The 15,914-nt window shown below is 35.1% G+C and overlaps 1 protein-coding gene across 5 annotated transcripts in view; it reads right to left on the reverse strand.

Annotated features, from left to right (window-relative positions):
• Positions 1-1,314: 1,314 nt before the first annotated feature.
• The window catches only part of ulk1b (unc-51 like autophagy activating kinase 1), a 30,198-nt gene continuing 15,598 nt past the window's right edge, over positions 1,315-15,914 (reverse strand). For 2 of the 5 annotated variants that reach the window (XM_048165299.1, XM_048165302.1), the window contains 14 exons: positions 15,208-15,297; positions 13,451-13,585; positions 12,562-12,704; positions 12,354-12,431; positions 11,916-12,145; positions 11,334-11,476; positions 10,944-11,059; positions 10,045-10,167; positions 9,774-9,961; positions 9,505-9,683; positions 9,185-9,303; positions 7,259-7,416; positions 3,982-4,117; positions 1,315-3,886 (listed from right to left, as the gene is read on the reverse strand). In XM_048165299.1, the coding sequence (XP_048021256.1) occupies positions 3,831-3,886; positions 3,982-4,117; positions 7,259-7,416; positions 9,185-9,303; positions 9,505-9,683; positions 9,774-9,961; positions 10,045-10,167; positions 10,944-11,059; positions 11,334-11,476; positions 11,916-12,145; positions 12,354-12,431; positions 12,562-12,704; positions 13,451-13,585; positions 15,208-15,297 (1,894 nt within the window). In that variant the 3' untranslated portion in view covers positions 1,315-3,830. The remainder of the gene's footprint in view (positions 3,887-3,981; positions 4,118-7,258; positions 7,417-9,184; positions 9,304-9,504; positions 9,684-9,773; positions 9,962-10,044; positions 10,168-10,943; positions 11,060-11,333; positions 11,477-11,915; positions 12,146-12,353; positions 12,432-12,561; positions 12,705-13,450; positions 13,586-15,207; positions 15,298-15,914) is intronic. The other 3 variants (XM_048165303.1, XM_048165300.1, XM_048165301.1) reach the window with 3 other exon arrangements.

The following is a 15,914-nucleotide window of genomic DNA, read 5'->3' on the forward strand; positions in this document are numbered from 1 at the left end:
ATAAATGATTAAAAACAATATTAATAGTAGTTATTAAGATTGATGTGGATTGGAATTGGTAAAATGTGCTTGGGAAAAAAATATGATCAGAAAATCAACTTGCCTAATAATTCTGCACTCCCTGTATACACACACATGTATATATATATATATATATATATATATATATATATATACACACACACACATGTATATATATATATATATATATATATATATATATATATATACAGTACAGTCCAAAAGTTTGGAACCACTAAGATATTTAATGTTTTTAAAAGAAGTTTCGTCTGCTCACCAAGGCTACATTTATTTAATTAAAAATACAGTAAAAAACAGTAATATTGTGAAATATTATTACAATTTAAAATAACTGTTTTCTATTTGAATATATTTCACAAAGTAATTTATTCCTGTGATGGCAAAGCTGAATTTTCAGCATCATTACGCCAGTCTTCAGTGTCACATGATCCTTCAGAAATCATTCTAATATGCTGATCTGCTGCTCAAGAAACATTTAATGTGTACAATTGTACAAAATATTTGTGTACAATATTTTTTTTCAGGATTATTTGATGAATAGAAAGTTCAAAAGAACAGTGTTTATCTGAAATCTAATCTTTTGTAACATTATAAATGTCTTTACTGCCAAACTTGATTGATTTAATGCATCCTTGCTGAATAAAAGTATTCATTTCTTTAATTTCTTTTCAAAAAAATAAAAATTCTCACTGACCCCAAACTTTTGAACGGTAGTGTATAATGCTACAGAAGCTTTGTATTTCAGAAAAATGCTGTTCTTTTGAACTTTCTATTCATCAAGGAATCCTGAAAAAAAAAAGTACACAACTGTTTTCAACATTGAAAATAATCATAAATGTTTATTGAGCAGCAGATCAGCATATTAGAATGATTTCTGAAGGATCATGTGACACTGAAGACTGGAGTAACGATGCTGAAAATTCAGCTTTGCATCACAGGAATAAATTATATATGTACTAACTTTACATATGCAATTCCAATGAACATATTTAGTTAATATTTACTTTCATTAAAATGTATAAAATTAATAATAATAATACATTTAAAATCTAATATATATTTAATATTTAAGTCAGTTTCATGAAAATGTATGCAATTTAATTTAATACATAAATTAATAAATATAAATTCAAATATAATTGTAAAATTCTTAAATACATACCCTTAATTATTATAATTCACAAATTAAAATATTTACCAGACTACAGATCACAGAAAACATTCCACCCACCCAAAACCTCGAAAGGATAAAAATAGGACCGTACAACCAAATAAAGGCAATATTTATTTCAGTTTTCCTCTATTATTGGTGCTGTACTGTTTAAAGCAAAGAGTAACAACTTACATTTGACATGAAAGAGTGTGTACAGGTCTTTTTACAGAACAAACAACTGTAAATGTTTATCAACAGTCACAATTGGGAACGTTCATATCTTTGGTGGGGAGAGGGTGACGGAAAGCAAATCTCCATGCGTTTATTTAATGTACAAGTTTAAAGCGATAATTTACAATCCATATTTACACATGAAACTGAGAGATCAAGGTAAAACAGATGTACGTTATTAATGACTGGAAAACAAAATGAGACATCAGTGTAGTGATGCAGAACGGGTGAGCTCACATATAGCAAGTTTTAGTGTCTGCGGAACAATGACAAAGTGATGCTTAAATCAGAGATGACAAACACTTCATGCTGTACACAGTGATTTAAAATGTCACAATACATCCAATGTCCATTTTAGGTGGCGATTAACATTTGATGTATTAAACATGTTTTTATTTTTTATTTTATGCAGTTTAAAAAGCACAACACAAATACACTGCATGTGAAAAACACCTTAATGACAGAAAATAAAAAAGCTATTTGTCTTTTAACAAAGTTGTTAAAATTGCAATTTAAGTGGTATGCATTAGAGGAAGAAAATACATGTTACTATAATGGCAACTGGCCTTTGGAACTCAAAACCAAAATAATAGCTTATGCCTCACTATCATGACAACGCACTTCAGTTTATTCAAAGAAAACTAGTATGATATTTAAACACACAAATACATTCACACACATAAAAGAAGCGAAACTAAATCCTTCCCACAGCATCTTTACCCAGTCAAATTCAACCAATCGAATCACTAAACAAATGTACAAAATGAAAAAAGAAATATAACAGAGCAAAATATTTTTTCAGTGTTTCAGTTTTTGCTTTTTTTCTTTAAAGGCACATTTTAAAAATGCTTTAAATATTTTCAACACATAAACACACTGTTCATTTACAGCACAATTGAAATAAAAGCACTGACTATATAACTCTAACGTGGCGTTCACACTAAATGGTCCGCTCGTTTTTGAATGTCTTCTGCTTACCCAACTAAAGAGCTCTAAAACAGTGCAGCAAGCTAGAATAGACTACTATCTTAAGACCTGTCCTTTACATACCTGTGTCAGATTATACACAGCTCACATCAACAACAGGAATAACTATGCATGCACAACCCCAAGGAAGTACATTCTGTCCTCAGAAAAAAAAAAAAAAAAAGCACTAAAATGGGCATTAAATTCAGTTTAATCTAGGTGGAATCAGGAACAGGACTGACCACCAGGGCATACATATGATTCCAATAAGAGGTATAATCAAGAGTTCCTTATAAATTCTGATGCCAACCTAATATTGAGCGGGCCAGCGTTAATACCGCCATTATCTAAACTAGACAGATCTTTTTTGGCATAATATTACTAAATAACACTTAAAATCCTCTGTGATGGTGCAGGAACTTTGTGTTGCTCTCAGTTTAAGCCCTAATGCGACATAAACCTAAAAAGCCGAACTACATTCAGACAAAATGATTGCCAAACACAAAATAAAAACGCAATATTTGCCATTTAAAAAAGAAGAAACTGAACAGGTCATAAGAGCTGTCCACACAACGCACACAATATTCATTTCTTAGACATTTTAAGGAGGAAACAGGGTTTGACATGCTCTTGGTAAACATTCACTAAAGTGCTACAAATGATTTTGCTGGCTTTATACAGTTTCCTTCTGTGAAACGATGAGAAAGTCTTTTAAATAACTGGCTAAATGAATGGCTTGTAATTTGGTCATTGAATTTCTGATTAATCTCTCCTGTGAGGGAGAATTTGGGCCTTTTATAACATTCACATGGTGCACAAACATCCCCGTTTTGCTGGTCTGCAACATTTATCTAGCAATTATAACTTTTAATTGGACACTTGGATTTCAACCAAACAACCAAAATGACTTCAATCACACAAATCACCCGCAAATACACGAAATACGTCACTAATAATCATCTTAAAAGTGTTTTTATAACGTCTCTACTAGTTAACGTAGTGAATGGGCAGATAACTACATACAAACTAAGGAAAATGTAAGAAACTGATGTTCTTGGGTGGATAAACCTTGTCTCAAATTAACTCAGATTGCACACCCCATTGATAACATGGATATTTGAGCCAACAAGTGCATCGAGAAACATCTTGTACTACACTTTAAACTCAGTGAGAAACCGGTTTCATCTCGACTGCAGTGCAGACACAGGTATTTTTCTGTCCTTCCGTGTCTGTGATGACGTAAAGTGGCAACACATCCGCATTTGTGCATCTTTCCACCATTATGACATCAGCTGTCAATCAAATTACCTTGGTCCAATTAGAGGGCCACTCCCTCCCCTAGAGCACTTAAAGAGATGGAAATGGAAAAAGATGGAGAAAGTTGCTCAGGGAGGAAACGGTAATCTTGACGATGTAACAGCAGCGTGGTGGAGAGACTTTACACACAGAGGCCTGACTGCAAGGCGGTGAGACGGCGTTCGATGCATTGCTTACCTGTAGGGAAACATCACATGCAAATGATCTTAAAAAGATATCTTTAATGTTAACAAACAAGTCTGTCGGTAGCTTGAATGTGAGGTTTTACTCACACTTGCTAACGCTGAGGATGTCAGCCTGTTCTGTGAGGAGCAGAGACAGACCCTCCATGAGCAGCAAAGCCTTATAGTAGCGCTGAACTGATGCTTCCCCTTGATGAAACATCTCATCCAGAGCAGCCGTCTGCACCTGTAAGACCAGACAACTTCTTAAAGGTACAATTTGTAAGATATTCGCAGTAAAATATCCAAAAAACACTAGGCTAGTGTTATATATTTTGTCCAGCTGATTACTAACAATATCTCTAATGTTTTCAACTACTTGTAAATCATGAGAAAATTCCCATTCTAAACAGTGACACGGGGCAGTGCAGTCGCCTGTCAATGACGTCAGTTACCCTTTGTTACCGCCTTTACTGACGTAGAAACCACATGACAACAGCGTCGTGGACAAATGCGGAAGTAGTGTCTAGCGTCCAGCAAACCACTAACTTGCTTCAAGCAGTTCCTTATTTACTTCTTGCACGTTTTATGGTGGATTGTGTTACTTATTTATGGAACATAATTACTGTTTACCATCTGCCGCTAGTTCTGTCGACAAGGACAGCTCCCGTAAACGTAAGCGTACGGGCCAACCAAACGACCCAAGAAGAGTTTGGGACAAGAGGAGAGAAAGAGCGAGGATCAATATCGGTGTTGCATTTTCTAGATGGAGAGAGCTTCGCGACAAACTTCACCTAGAAAGAGATGCCGATCTCGCTTGTGTTTTACTCGACAGGTGAGTTGTTTTGATTCGTATCTTTACAGAAAACGTATGCCATTCTAACGATCAACACGTTTAGTATTATGGGGCATACACGCCAAACACGGGTCATCTAGACCCGCGCGAGGACGCGTCCGATCCATAGTCTGATCGCGTCTTTGCATTGACTTTGTATGTAATCTACTCGCGCAAATCGTTGAACTCGCGTTTGCTATGTATGCCCAATTATTGTGTTTGAATGTACACGAGTGTATATATTTGTTGAACAAGTGGCAATCGTTTTCATATCATCTGACTAAACAGTAATCAATTAATTTGATAATTTACTGTCAAACTATATTTGCTGTATTGTATTGCAATATAGCATGACGTCATCAAACCACGCGATTGTTATTGTTTTGGTAGTGCGCCCTCTAGTGGCAGGTCCTACAACCTGTACCTTTAAATACACTTGACAAACAGTAGCTTTAAGCTAAAATTCTCCAGACATTAGAAATAGGCTGACAACATAGAAAATACAAGGCGACAAATATTTTACAGCTCAGCATTAGAGCTGCATGATTCTGGATAAATTTAGAATCACGTTTTTTTTTATGATTCTCCCTCGATTTTGAATATATAACCACACAAAATAATACGTCATTCACTAGAGGTTCTGAAAAAATGTTAATTACTCCATGTAAAAAATATTTAATTAATTTGAATTACGTTTTTTTTTTTAAAAATCGGTTTGAATGAATGATTCAGTGACTCTCTCAGAAGGACTTCCCTTGTTTCATTACTGAATGAATCAGCATTTTTGAACAAATCTCTTTTTCAAAGGTCACTTGTTGCCACCTACTCTCATAACAATGTAATTTGTACAATCTTTATTTGAAGTGTCATGTTACTCTGTGATAATGTTAGGGATGGGCATTTTTCCAAAATATTGTATTCGAATATTTGGGCTCGTAAAAAACGAATATTCGAATATTCGTTTATTTAAATGAGGTTAAACGAGAAAGACGTTATTATTTTATATTCATCAATATTTTGTAACCATTTCTGAACAAGCTTACGATTAGGCAATATACACAACAAGCTTACATTATATCTCATTATATTCTTTTAGTTCAAAGCATTAAACAATATGTGTAAACAGAAAATATTAAGAACAAAAGCATTTCATCTCAAGCAGCGCGAGCGGGAAAATACTAATAAAGCAGACAGCACCAGTTATTGTACAAAACGTACGTAATACACTCGAGTCAGTATATGATTATCGTGTTTATATATGGTTTATATTGTTTCACATGTTCATGTTGACAAAAACAATAATATCCACATGCTCGGGAACGAGCCGTGCTGACAGACACAACAATACATAACTGTGTGCTAAGCTAAGTTTCTAACAGTAGCACTTTGTTTTCTGTTCGTAAATATATCTCCCTCGACGAAACTTAAAGGAAGCATACGTCTCAAAATCATTTTGCTATCAGATAAGTTATCATCTCGGCTCACTCGGGGATCATTTACAGCTGCACTTACCTGTCTGAATGCAGTGATGGACAGCCGTCTTTCCTCACTCGACTTCATGTGCTTTCTCATTATGGTGTTGATATTATGATAACTAGGTTTCATTAATTAATTTGTTCAAAAGTAATTCCATTTTGTAAGATCATTTTCATCTAAGTAATTCCAAACTTTGCGAGGCAGACAACAACATTATGTGACGATCAAATAAAATAAACTTGTTAAACACGCTCCACAGCGCCACCCGGTGCATTTAGTTATAACTGCGAGTTTTAGAGCTCAGGATTTATCATAGATTCACTGCATTTACGGTCAGCAAAGCAACATAGTAAAATTCGAATAGTATTTTTATTTTTCGAATATTAATTACAGAACGAATATTCGAATATTCGACTATTTGTGCACATCCCTAGATAATGTAAATTATTATTAACAAAAAAATAAATAAATAATGATACTGTGTGGTCGAAAAGCCTGTTTGTGCAGCGGTTTCATACCTATACAGGACAACTGCTCTCTCTGGGTCAGCGGCAGCGCCAACGCAAATTTGAATGTTCCACTGTGATTATACTTGTTAAATTTGTTAACTTTGTAAACTTGTTAAGAGACATAGCCAAATCATTGTCATTTAGGAATAAGATCGGGTGGGTGTTTGAATTGAGATTGCAAACTTTTAAAAATTAATCATGCAGCTCTACAGAGCTAAATACATAAATAAAAAAGAAAGAGAGAAAAAAAAAATCCATAAAATTTTCCAGAGCCCAGAAGTAACACTTTAAAAATTCCATGATATTTCAAGGTCTTAAAAATAAAGGTTCTTTATTGGTATCTATGGTTCCATGAAGAACCTTTAACTTCCATGGAACCTTTACACTGCACAAAAGGTTCTTTATAGTGGAAAAGGGTGCTTTAGATTATTTAAATGTTCTTCACATTTAGTAAAAATGGTTCTTTTAAGATCTGTTACTAAAACTTCTTTGGGGAACGCATGGTTCCTCTATGTCATGGTGTGAAACCCCCCTTGGAAGCTTTATTTTTAAGAGTGTACTTTCTTACCATCTGTACAGTGTGGCTGAAGAGGAGCCTCTCTGCGGTGATGCTGTTAATGTGGTCCATGAGTTTGTGTTTACGGGAGAAGAATCGCTCCAGCTGAGCGCTCAGAGAGCGGCAGGACATCACGCTGGACTTATACAGGTCATTCAGCCTCCTAACCACTGAAAAACATCAATGTGCAGACACCTCTTCAGTCACTGTTGGTCTCAAGTATTTGCACATTGTATCTTTAATGAGTCCCATAAAGAATTGCGAATGGGTCAGTCTCCCTAGTCCCTACATCAGGGTTTCCCAATCTGAGGGTTTGTAGTAAATCATAATAATGTGAAATTAAAATAAATTAATAATTTAAAAATAAAAGCAAATCAAACAAAACACTTAAAAAGATGAAATATTTTATTTGATACCTGCACGTCACATGAAGATTAACTGACATCAGAGAACCGCAAACATGCACATGTGTTGTTAAATTGTTGAAATATTCAATTAAAATCTCAGGGGGACTTCAAGTAAATAAATGATGTCAAAGGGATTTGACTGACAAAAAACAAAACCTCAAATGGCTTGTATACATTTAAATATTATGCAATAAACATTTTTTTATTGTTTTACTTAAATATATATAGTACAATATTATATTGTACTTCTATTCAATGCTTAGTCATCAGTTTTATATATTAAGATTTTTTTATTTATATTAAATTATTACCAGTAAGGACTTTACAGATGTTTACAGGACACAAGCAAAACTATTCACTCCTGTTTACATACAATTTTCATTATTCTGAATTGTAGTTATTTTTACCACTATTATTCACATACCACAATGCACGGCAAAAATGATGAACTCACATACAGTAGGTGTGTTACTGGTCAAGCTCTTCCAGTGCACACAGATTTGTTTGGCAGTTCGTTGGTATCCAGACATTTTTTTCTGCCACATGGCTAAATGTTTTTCACCATCAGTATAGCTACTGTGTCAACATGAACTGAAACTGCACGTGCGCACTAAGTGTTAACAATGAGATTATGTGGTTTTTATAATCAATCAAATCTGCTTTTATAATTTTTTTTACACGATGGACAAAATGTGTCACCAAAAAAAGTTTAACCAAAATTTTGGTTTGACCGAATGACACTTTTGGTTATATCGAATGACGATATTTTCAAACAAAAACGTAACTTGCTAGCTAGCTAGCTAGCAAGCAAGCAAAAGGACAATCAAACATTTTATATTTAGTACAAGTTTTTAAAATATGTCAGCATTTTCCATGTTTTATAGCAGTTGTACCGAATTACCTGATGTTTCGGGACATGTGTATGAGCAAGTGAAAACATGAATTTTTCAAATACTTAAGAGAGAGATAGTTACTTTGCTTCACAACCATGTGGTCCTTTACAGGTGTCTGAATGATGTCACATCCAATTTTAATACCATTTTGCACTATGTTGATATATGATGTTATGCCAGAATAAAAAATATATACATTTATTACATTTTAAGATATTTTAATCACAAATGAAATGGCTGTATTGGCCTTTGGACAGTTAAACAGAATGACCTTTTGACACTTCAAAATCTTTAAAATACATTTATATGTAGCAAAATATAATTAAAACCTTTTGGATTCAATAAAAGAGATCTAGTTGTACTACCTTACATCCTTTGGATGTCATATCTTTGTTTTTTTTTTAATTATTATTAAGGCCTTTAGACAAAAAAATGACCCATCACATCATTGATCCATTTAGATGAGGGAAAGTTTATTGCCTAAATATCATAACAATGGCATTATGAGAGTGCATGTAAATGTAGTCAATTAATTTAATGCCTATTGAGAAAATAAATAGGAACTACACTTAAAAAGTGGATGGCCACAGTTGTGCTTTACTATGATAGAGAGACGAAATTGTGTCTGAATTGCTGACCTTGTTTGACGGTGGATGACGGGTAGAGTTTTCCCTGCTTGATGCCTTCCATGGCTGTTTGTATTGAAGATGACAGAAGCTCTGCAGTCTTCATGTAAAGCACCAACTGCTCAGCATAACTGACACAAATAAACACATTAATACCACTCTACGCAGAACCTGAGTCTTTTAATTGCTATATTAGTTGACTTTCACATTAAAGGATATTATACAACACAATGTCCTTCTGCTCTCAAAATGTATAGAACAAATGCAACTGTGATCCATTACTAGAGAGGTTAATATTTGTGAAAGACTAGCTACGGTGGACATCTCCTCACCTCCACTCTCGGCTCAAAGAGCTGATCTGGTCGGCCACCAGGGTTTGTTGCTGAAGCAGGCCGGTGGAAGAGAGGTCGGCCTGGGCAGCCTCTCCGCCCCGGGCTTCTGCCACATCCACCATACATCGAGCAAAGTCCAGCATGAACCTGAGCCTGCGCAAAGTCTCTGTGTGTTCCTGCTGCAGTGGAGAGAGAAGCGTGGTGTTAGATTCGAATATAAACTAGGTAGCATGACTATCAAAGCAAAACGCAGTCAATTTTGTGCTTACTTCCATTAGGGTCTCCTCTGGTAGTTCAGGGGCTTCAAAAGTCACGGCTCCTTCTAGGTTGGCTGAGATGGGGTCAGTGAAACCGTAGCGGGGACTGGAGGGCCCCTCGTAGCCGTCCATGTAAATGCCTGTTTGTGGGTAGCGGCTTGTGAGGGACCCTACTGGACTAATGGAGCTTGAAGAGCCTGCTGTGAGACACTCAGGTCAGTGCTACCTTTTAGACAAATCAATGAAGAAGTCCAAAATTGGAGGGAAAAAAAAAAAAAATTACCTGAAAATTTTCTTGAGCGAGAACTCTGAGGTGGTGTTCCTCCACTGGGTGGAGAACCCACAGTGAACACTACTCGAGCAGGGCTACCTGAGCCCACCACAATGCCTCCACCACCAGGTGGTGCTGTGAGCAGGAAAACAAGAGCGTGTTATATGAAGACTGCATATAACTTGACATTAAAAATACTATTTTATTACAAGACGAAGACCAATTACATACTGATGTTCCCTTTCAGAAATCATTTTACAGATTTACACTACAGTGTTTGGTGTCAAGATTTCTTTTTGTAAAATTAATACTTTTATTCAGTAAGGATGCATTAAATTGATCAAAAACATAACTTTCAATTCATCAAAGAATCCAGAAAAACAGCACAACTGTTTTTAATATTGATAATAATAATAATAAGAAGAAGAAGAAGAAGAAGAATTGTTTCTTGAGCAGCAAATCATCATATTAGAATGATTTCTGAAGGATCATGTGACAGTGAAGATTAGAGTAATGATGCTGAAAATTCAGCTTTAACATCACAGAAATAAATTACATTTTAAAATATATTAAAATATGTATTAAAAGGTCATTTATCCCAGTGTATCCCAACCCTGCTCCTGGAGGCACACCAACAGTGCACATTTTGATGTCTCCCTTATCTGACCCATACATTTTAAGGTCTTGCAGTCTCCACAAATGAGGTCATAAGTTGAATCAGGTGTATGTGATTAGGAAGAGTTGTAAAATGTGTAGTGTTGGTGTGCCTCCAGGAACAGGGCTGGGAAACACTGATTTATCCAATGTATAAATAATGTAAAAATGTAAACAATGTATATTTACAATGTATTTTACCAGGATAGTTAAATTGGGATCACCTATTATTATTATTAATGTGCCAGTGAGCTCACCTGTGATGTCTATGCCTCTGTCAGAATTGAGATTCTCATTGCTGCCTCTTTCTCCTCTCTGCCCCCCAAACGCTGCCATAAGCAGCACATCAGATAGCCGGCTAGTACTCTGAGACCTGTCCCGAGAAGAAAAGATGTATAAAAAAAATAAATAAAAAATAGGAGGAAAAATAAAGCAGTAAGGACAGGGTTTTGTTGTTAAATTCCAGCTTGTCTCCAGGTTTCCAACATAGCTCTGTTCAAAAACTAGGAGAGCTGCCTACCTTTTTCAAGAGTGTCTAAGTTATTTAAGAGGTTCTTATTTCTTTACAATGCTGCTTATACTGACAGAGTGGCAGCTTATTAGGGTTTGGAATGGAGCTAAAATCCACTCAACTCTTCTTCTCTTACCTCCCAAAGCCTTTCCTCTCCTCAGGCTGGTAGACAGGTGACAAACTAGCCTCTCCCTGAGCTGGTCTGAGGCCCTGGTGGGTCAGAAATGTAACCATGTTTGGGGAACTCGGGGGCTTGGGAAACTCAAATGGGGGCATGGCCTGGGATGGAAAAAAGAATAATTTTTACATTATTTGTTTGCATTTATTACACAGCCAGCACATACATGCACCACAGTTCAAAAGTTTTGGAACAAAAAAAAAAAAGCTTTTATTCAGCAAAGAGGCAACAAAATTGATAAAATAAAAAATAACTGATTTCAATTTAAAATGCATGCTGTCCTTTTGAAATGAAGGATCATGTGACACTGAAGACTGATGCTGAAAATTCGGCTTTGCCAATTAAATTAAAACAATTATTATAAATTGTAATATTTCACAATATTGCTGTTTTTACTGTATTTTCAATCAAATAAACACATCATTGTTGAGCATAAGAGCCTTCTTTAAAAAAACATGAAAAAAATCTAACCAATCCCAAACTTTTGAAGGAGAGTATATTGGAAGCTCATGGACACACAAACAGAAAGAACGATCTTACTCTGGAAGGAGAACCCAGGATGGTTGGTAGGGGGTTGCGTTGCATAAGTTCACTGAGCCTGGGTGAGGAGTGCAGGGTCCTAAAGGGCATCATGTTTCCCTGAGGGGCTACCACTGGGTCTGAATGCTGCTTCCTGATCTTCTGCCTGCACCCACCAGCCGCCTCCAGCAAACAGGGGGCGCTGTTGAGCCGCGTACCCAGACCCTGCTGTTGTGGCCGAGCCTTGGTTTCTAAACGGGCACAACCGGGAAAAGTGAAAGAGTCATCATCCAAAAATACACAAAACAAAAAACTAATGTATAACATGTATATTCTGGGGAGAGTTGAAAGCAACATTTTTCCAACTTTCCAACAAAAGGGAAAATAATTGGGCTATGAAACACTGACATTCCTTTAATAAACAACAAAAGAGTGGAAACAGAAGAAAAATGATTTTACCTCCACCCCGAGAGCCCCTGTGAACCATTTCTGCACTCGCTGGACAAACTTGGCCTGGCAACTCAGGAATGGTGCCCACTTTTGAGACAAAAGCAGAGCAGAGAGGGAGAGAGAGAGCATGAGAGTGTTCAGAAACACAAGGATTCCTAAATCATCTTTAGCTACAGTGACATGACTAAGGCTTTGGGCCAAAGAAAGTGGCACTCACCCTGTGGAGAGAGCTGGAAGGGTTTTGTGCCTCCTGTGGACAGCCTGCGAGAAGTGAGAGCAGAACCAGGCTGAGGAGGAGAAGGCCCTGTCCTCCCACAGGCCAGAAAGCTCCCGCTACCGCACCTCTGGACCGTGGCAGACCTGTGAAAGAAAGAAAGACAGGACGAAAGAAAGGACGAAAGAAAGGACAAAAGAAAGAAAGAAAGAAAGAAAGAAAGAAAATAAAGAGAGAGAGAAAGGGAGAGCAGTAAATAAATGTGTTTTAAATTCCAATGGAACTTAACTAAAATTAAATTAATATTTAGGTACAAAATTTGAATTTCAGTAAAAATAAATTAAAAACTATTCATGTATTGCATTGGTAATTTTTAATACATTTCATCATCAGCCTGAATTAGCCCTAAACATGTTATTATACAAAAAAAGTGAAGTATTTCCAGGAAAATATATGTAATAAATTAATTTTCATTTTATAGACCATAGCAAAAAATAATTTTCCAAAATATTTTACTTAAAATAATCAGAATATTTAGATTTTTATGTGAATGTTAATTTATATAAAATGAAAATAATGTCAGACATTTTGTTTTGCTTAATTATCAGCATTGAACATAAAAATTATTTATGTTTTGCTGCAAAACTTGTGTGGGACCAAAGAAATGTCTCTGTTGTGTAACTGTGATTTTCTTTTAAATAAATTCAGTAAATTGCTCTTCCTGTCATTCCAAATCAGATTCCTTTTCAACTATTCAACTTGATGATTTATTCCTGTTCAACTTCCTGTGGTGCATGGCCAATTCAATAGAGTGCAACAGTGCCCGCCCACTTTTTCTGCGACGTTGGATCCGGAAGTATATTAGGAAATATTAGAATGTGCTTTCACTCACCGTGGAGAGCCCTCTTGACCTGGGAACTGGAGGTTTTGCTCCATGCGCTGGTAGTTGTGAATCTGTGTGGGGACTGGAATGGGTACGGACTGCCCATAGTTGCCATAGTTACTCCCAGAAAACTCACTCGGCCTGCTGAGAATGAAGCGGAAATAAAACGTAAAGGGAGAGCCAAAGAAATAGAATAATTGAATAAATAGAGAGAGAGGGAGACAGACAGAGAATAATGGTAAAACATAAAAGCACTGACATCAGCATATCCTCCAGCTGCCATCGATAAAATAAAAACATTTCAAATCTCACAGGACATTTCAGAATAGGAACTACAAAACAGTCAGAGGCAGAGGCTGGGAGAGCTCTGTGGTTGCCTATTGTGTGTGGCTGTGAGTTTCATGGACTGTGTTTAATAATGAAGGAGAACAGGACAATCTGTGCCCATCAAAGATGCAATCCTCAAGGTAATCTAGGACTCATTTCCCTTGTGGTGAAGGCCCCAATCTTCAATGACCCAAAAATCAAAGAGCGAAAAATTAACTTTAGCTAGGCTTGGCTGCTACATGTCGAAATGTGAAAACCTGAAAATGGCCCATGGTTTCTACTCATAATTTGCATGTAAGGATGTGCAAAACTATTTATTTTAATATATATACACACTGGTGGGTTGTCTAAATCTTAATGCTTTAAACACTTTTAATTTACTATATAATTTCCTTTGAACTCAAAACATACAATCACACTTTTTGATTCTTACATATGCAAAGAGTAGCAATATAATTAGAGAATTATTTATTTGTGATAATTTGTTATAACTTGTTTTTGAGTTTTTTTTTGTACTATACTTAAAGTATGCACCATTTATTTCCATTTTTAAATAATAATTTTTAAATTTTAATTTTATACTATTTTTAAATTATACAAGCCACACGTTATACACACCACACGAATCTCTTGCTTACTATATTATATATATATATATATATATATATATATATATATATATATATATAGAAATATATATATTTGCTGCTCAAGAAACATATATATTTTCAATTTGAAACAGTTTTACTTTTTTTTTTTTCACAGAATAGAAAGTTCAAAAGAACAGCATTTATCTGAAATACAAAGTTCTGTAGCTTTACACTACCGTTCAAAAGTTTGGGGTCAGTAAGAATTTTTTTTTTTTTTTTTGAAAAGAAATTAAAGAAATTAATACTTTTATTCAGCTGCATTAAATCAATCAAAAGTGTAAAGACATTTATAATGTTACAAAAGATTAGATTTCAGATAAACCTGCTGAACTTTCTATTCGTCAAATAATCCTGAAAAAAATATTGTACCAAATATTTTGTACAATTGTACACATTAAATGTTTCTTGAGCAGCAGATCAGCATATTAGAATGATTTCTGAGGATCTGCTGTAGGAGGAAAATTCAGCTTTGCCAGAACAAATTACTTTGTGAAATATATTCGAAAACAGTTACTTTAAATTCTAATAATATTTCACAATATTACTGTTTTTTACTGATTTTTAATTAAATAAATGGGGTCAGACGAAACTTAACTTAAAAATCTTAGACTGCACTGATATATATATATATATATATATATATATATATATATATATATATATATATATATATATATATATATATATATATATATATATATATATATATATATATATATATATATATTTTTTTTTTTTTTTTTTTTTTTTTTTTTTTTAAGCCTGTGTGTTCCCCTGCTGTGTTCTTACCCGCTGGGTCCTGGAGAGCCGCTGTAGGAGGGAGAGCGTGGAGGGGTCTTAACTTGACTGGACTGACCTCCAGACGCCAGAAGAGAACTCCTAAAGCAGGACAGACATGGAGAATGTTAGGAGTAGATTCATTCCAGACGTTACTCTAGAAGATGTTAGCGTGGTTAATTAGTGAGAATTTAAATCCATTTAATCATATCAAACTGAAAATCTTATTATTCCAGCTGTACAAACAATTATACACTATCATTCAAAAGTTAGGTGTCAGTAAGATTTTAATTTTTTAGGAAATTAAATATTTTATTCAACAAGGATGCATTAAATTGATTTTAAAAAATGACAGTAAAGACATTTGAAGACATATAAAAGATTTCCATTTCAAATAAATTCTGTGCATCACAACTGTTTTCAACATTGATAATAATAAGAATATCAAAATGATTTCTGAAGGATCGTGTCACAAGCCGGATTTAATCCTACATCAGCTGCATGAGCATCAAACGGTCAATGCAGTTTGTGGGCATTATTAGAGTTTAAATGCATTTGACAGATTTGGTATTTGTAACAAATGTCTTTTCCCTAGGAGTCAAACCCATAACCTTGGCGTTTCTAGCACCATGCTGTCAGTTGGGCTAGAGGAATGGCTTATTGCTTATTGTGTGGTGTACTGTAGCAGTGTTTATTGAAACCGGCGCACTAAAACAGTG

The sequence above is a fragment of the Megalobrama amblycephala genome, linkage group LG18, assembly GCF_018812025.1.
Source record: "Megalobrama amblycephala isolate DHTTF-2021 linkage group LG18, ASM1881202v1, whole genome shotgun sequence".
Taxonomy (NCBI): Eukaryota; Metazoa; Chordata; class Actinopteri; order Cypriniformes; family Xenocyprididae; genus Megalobrama; species Megalobrama amblycephala.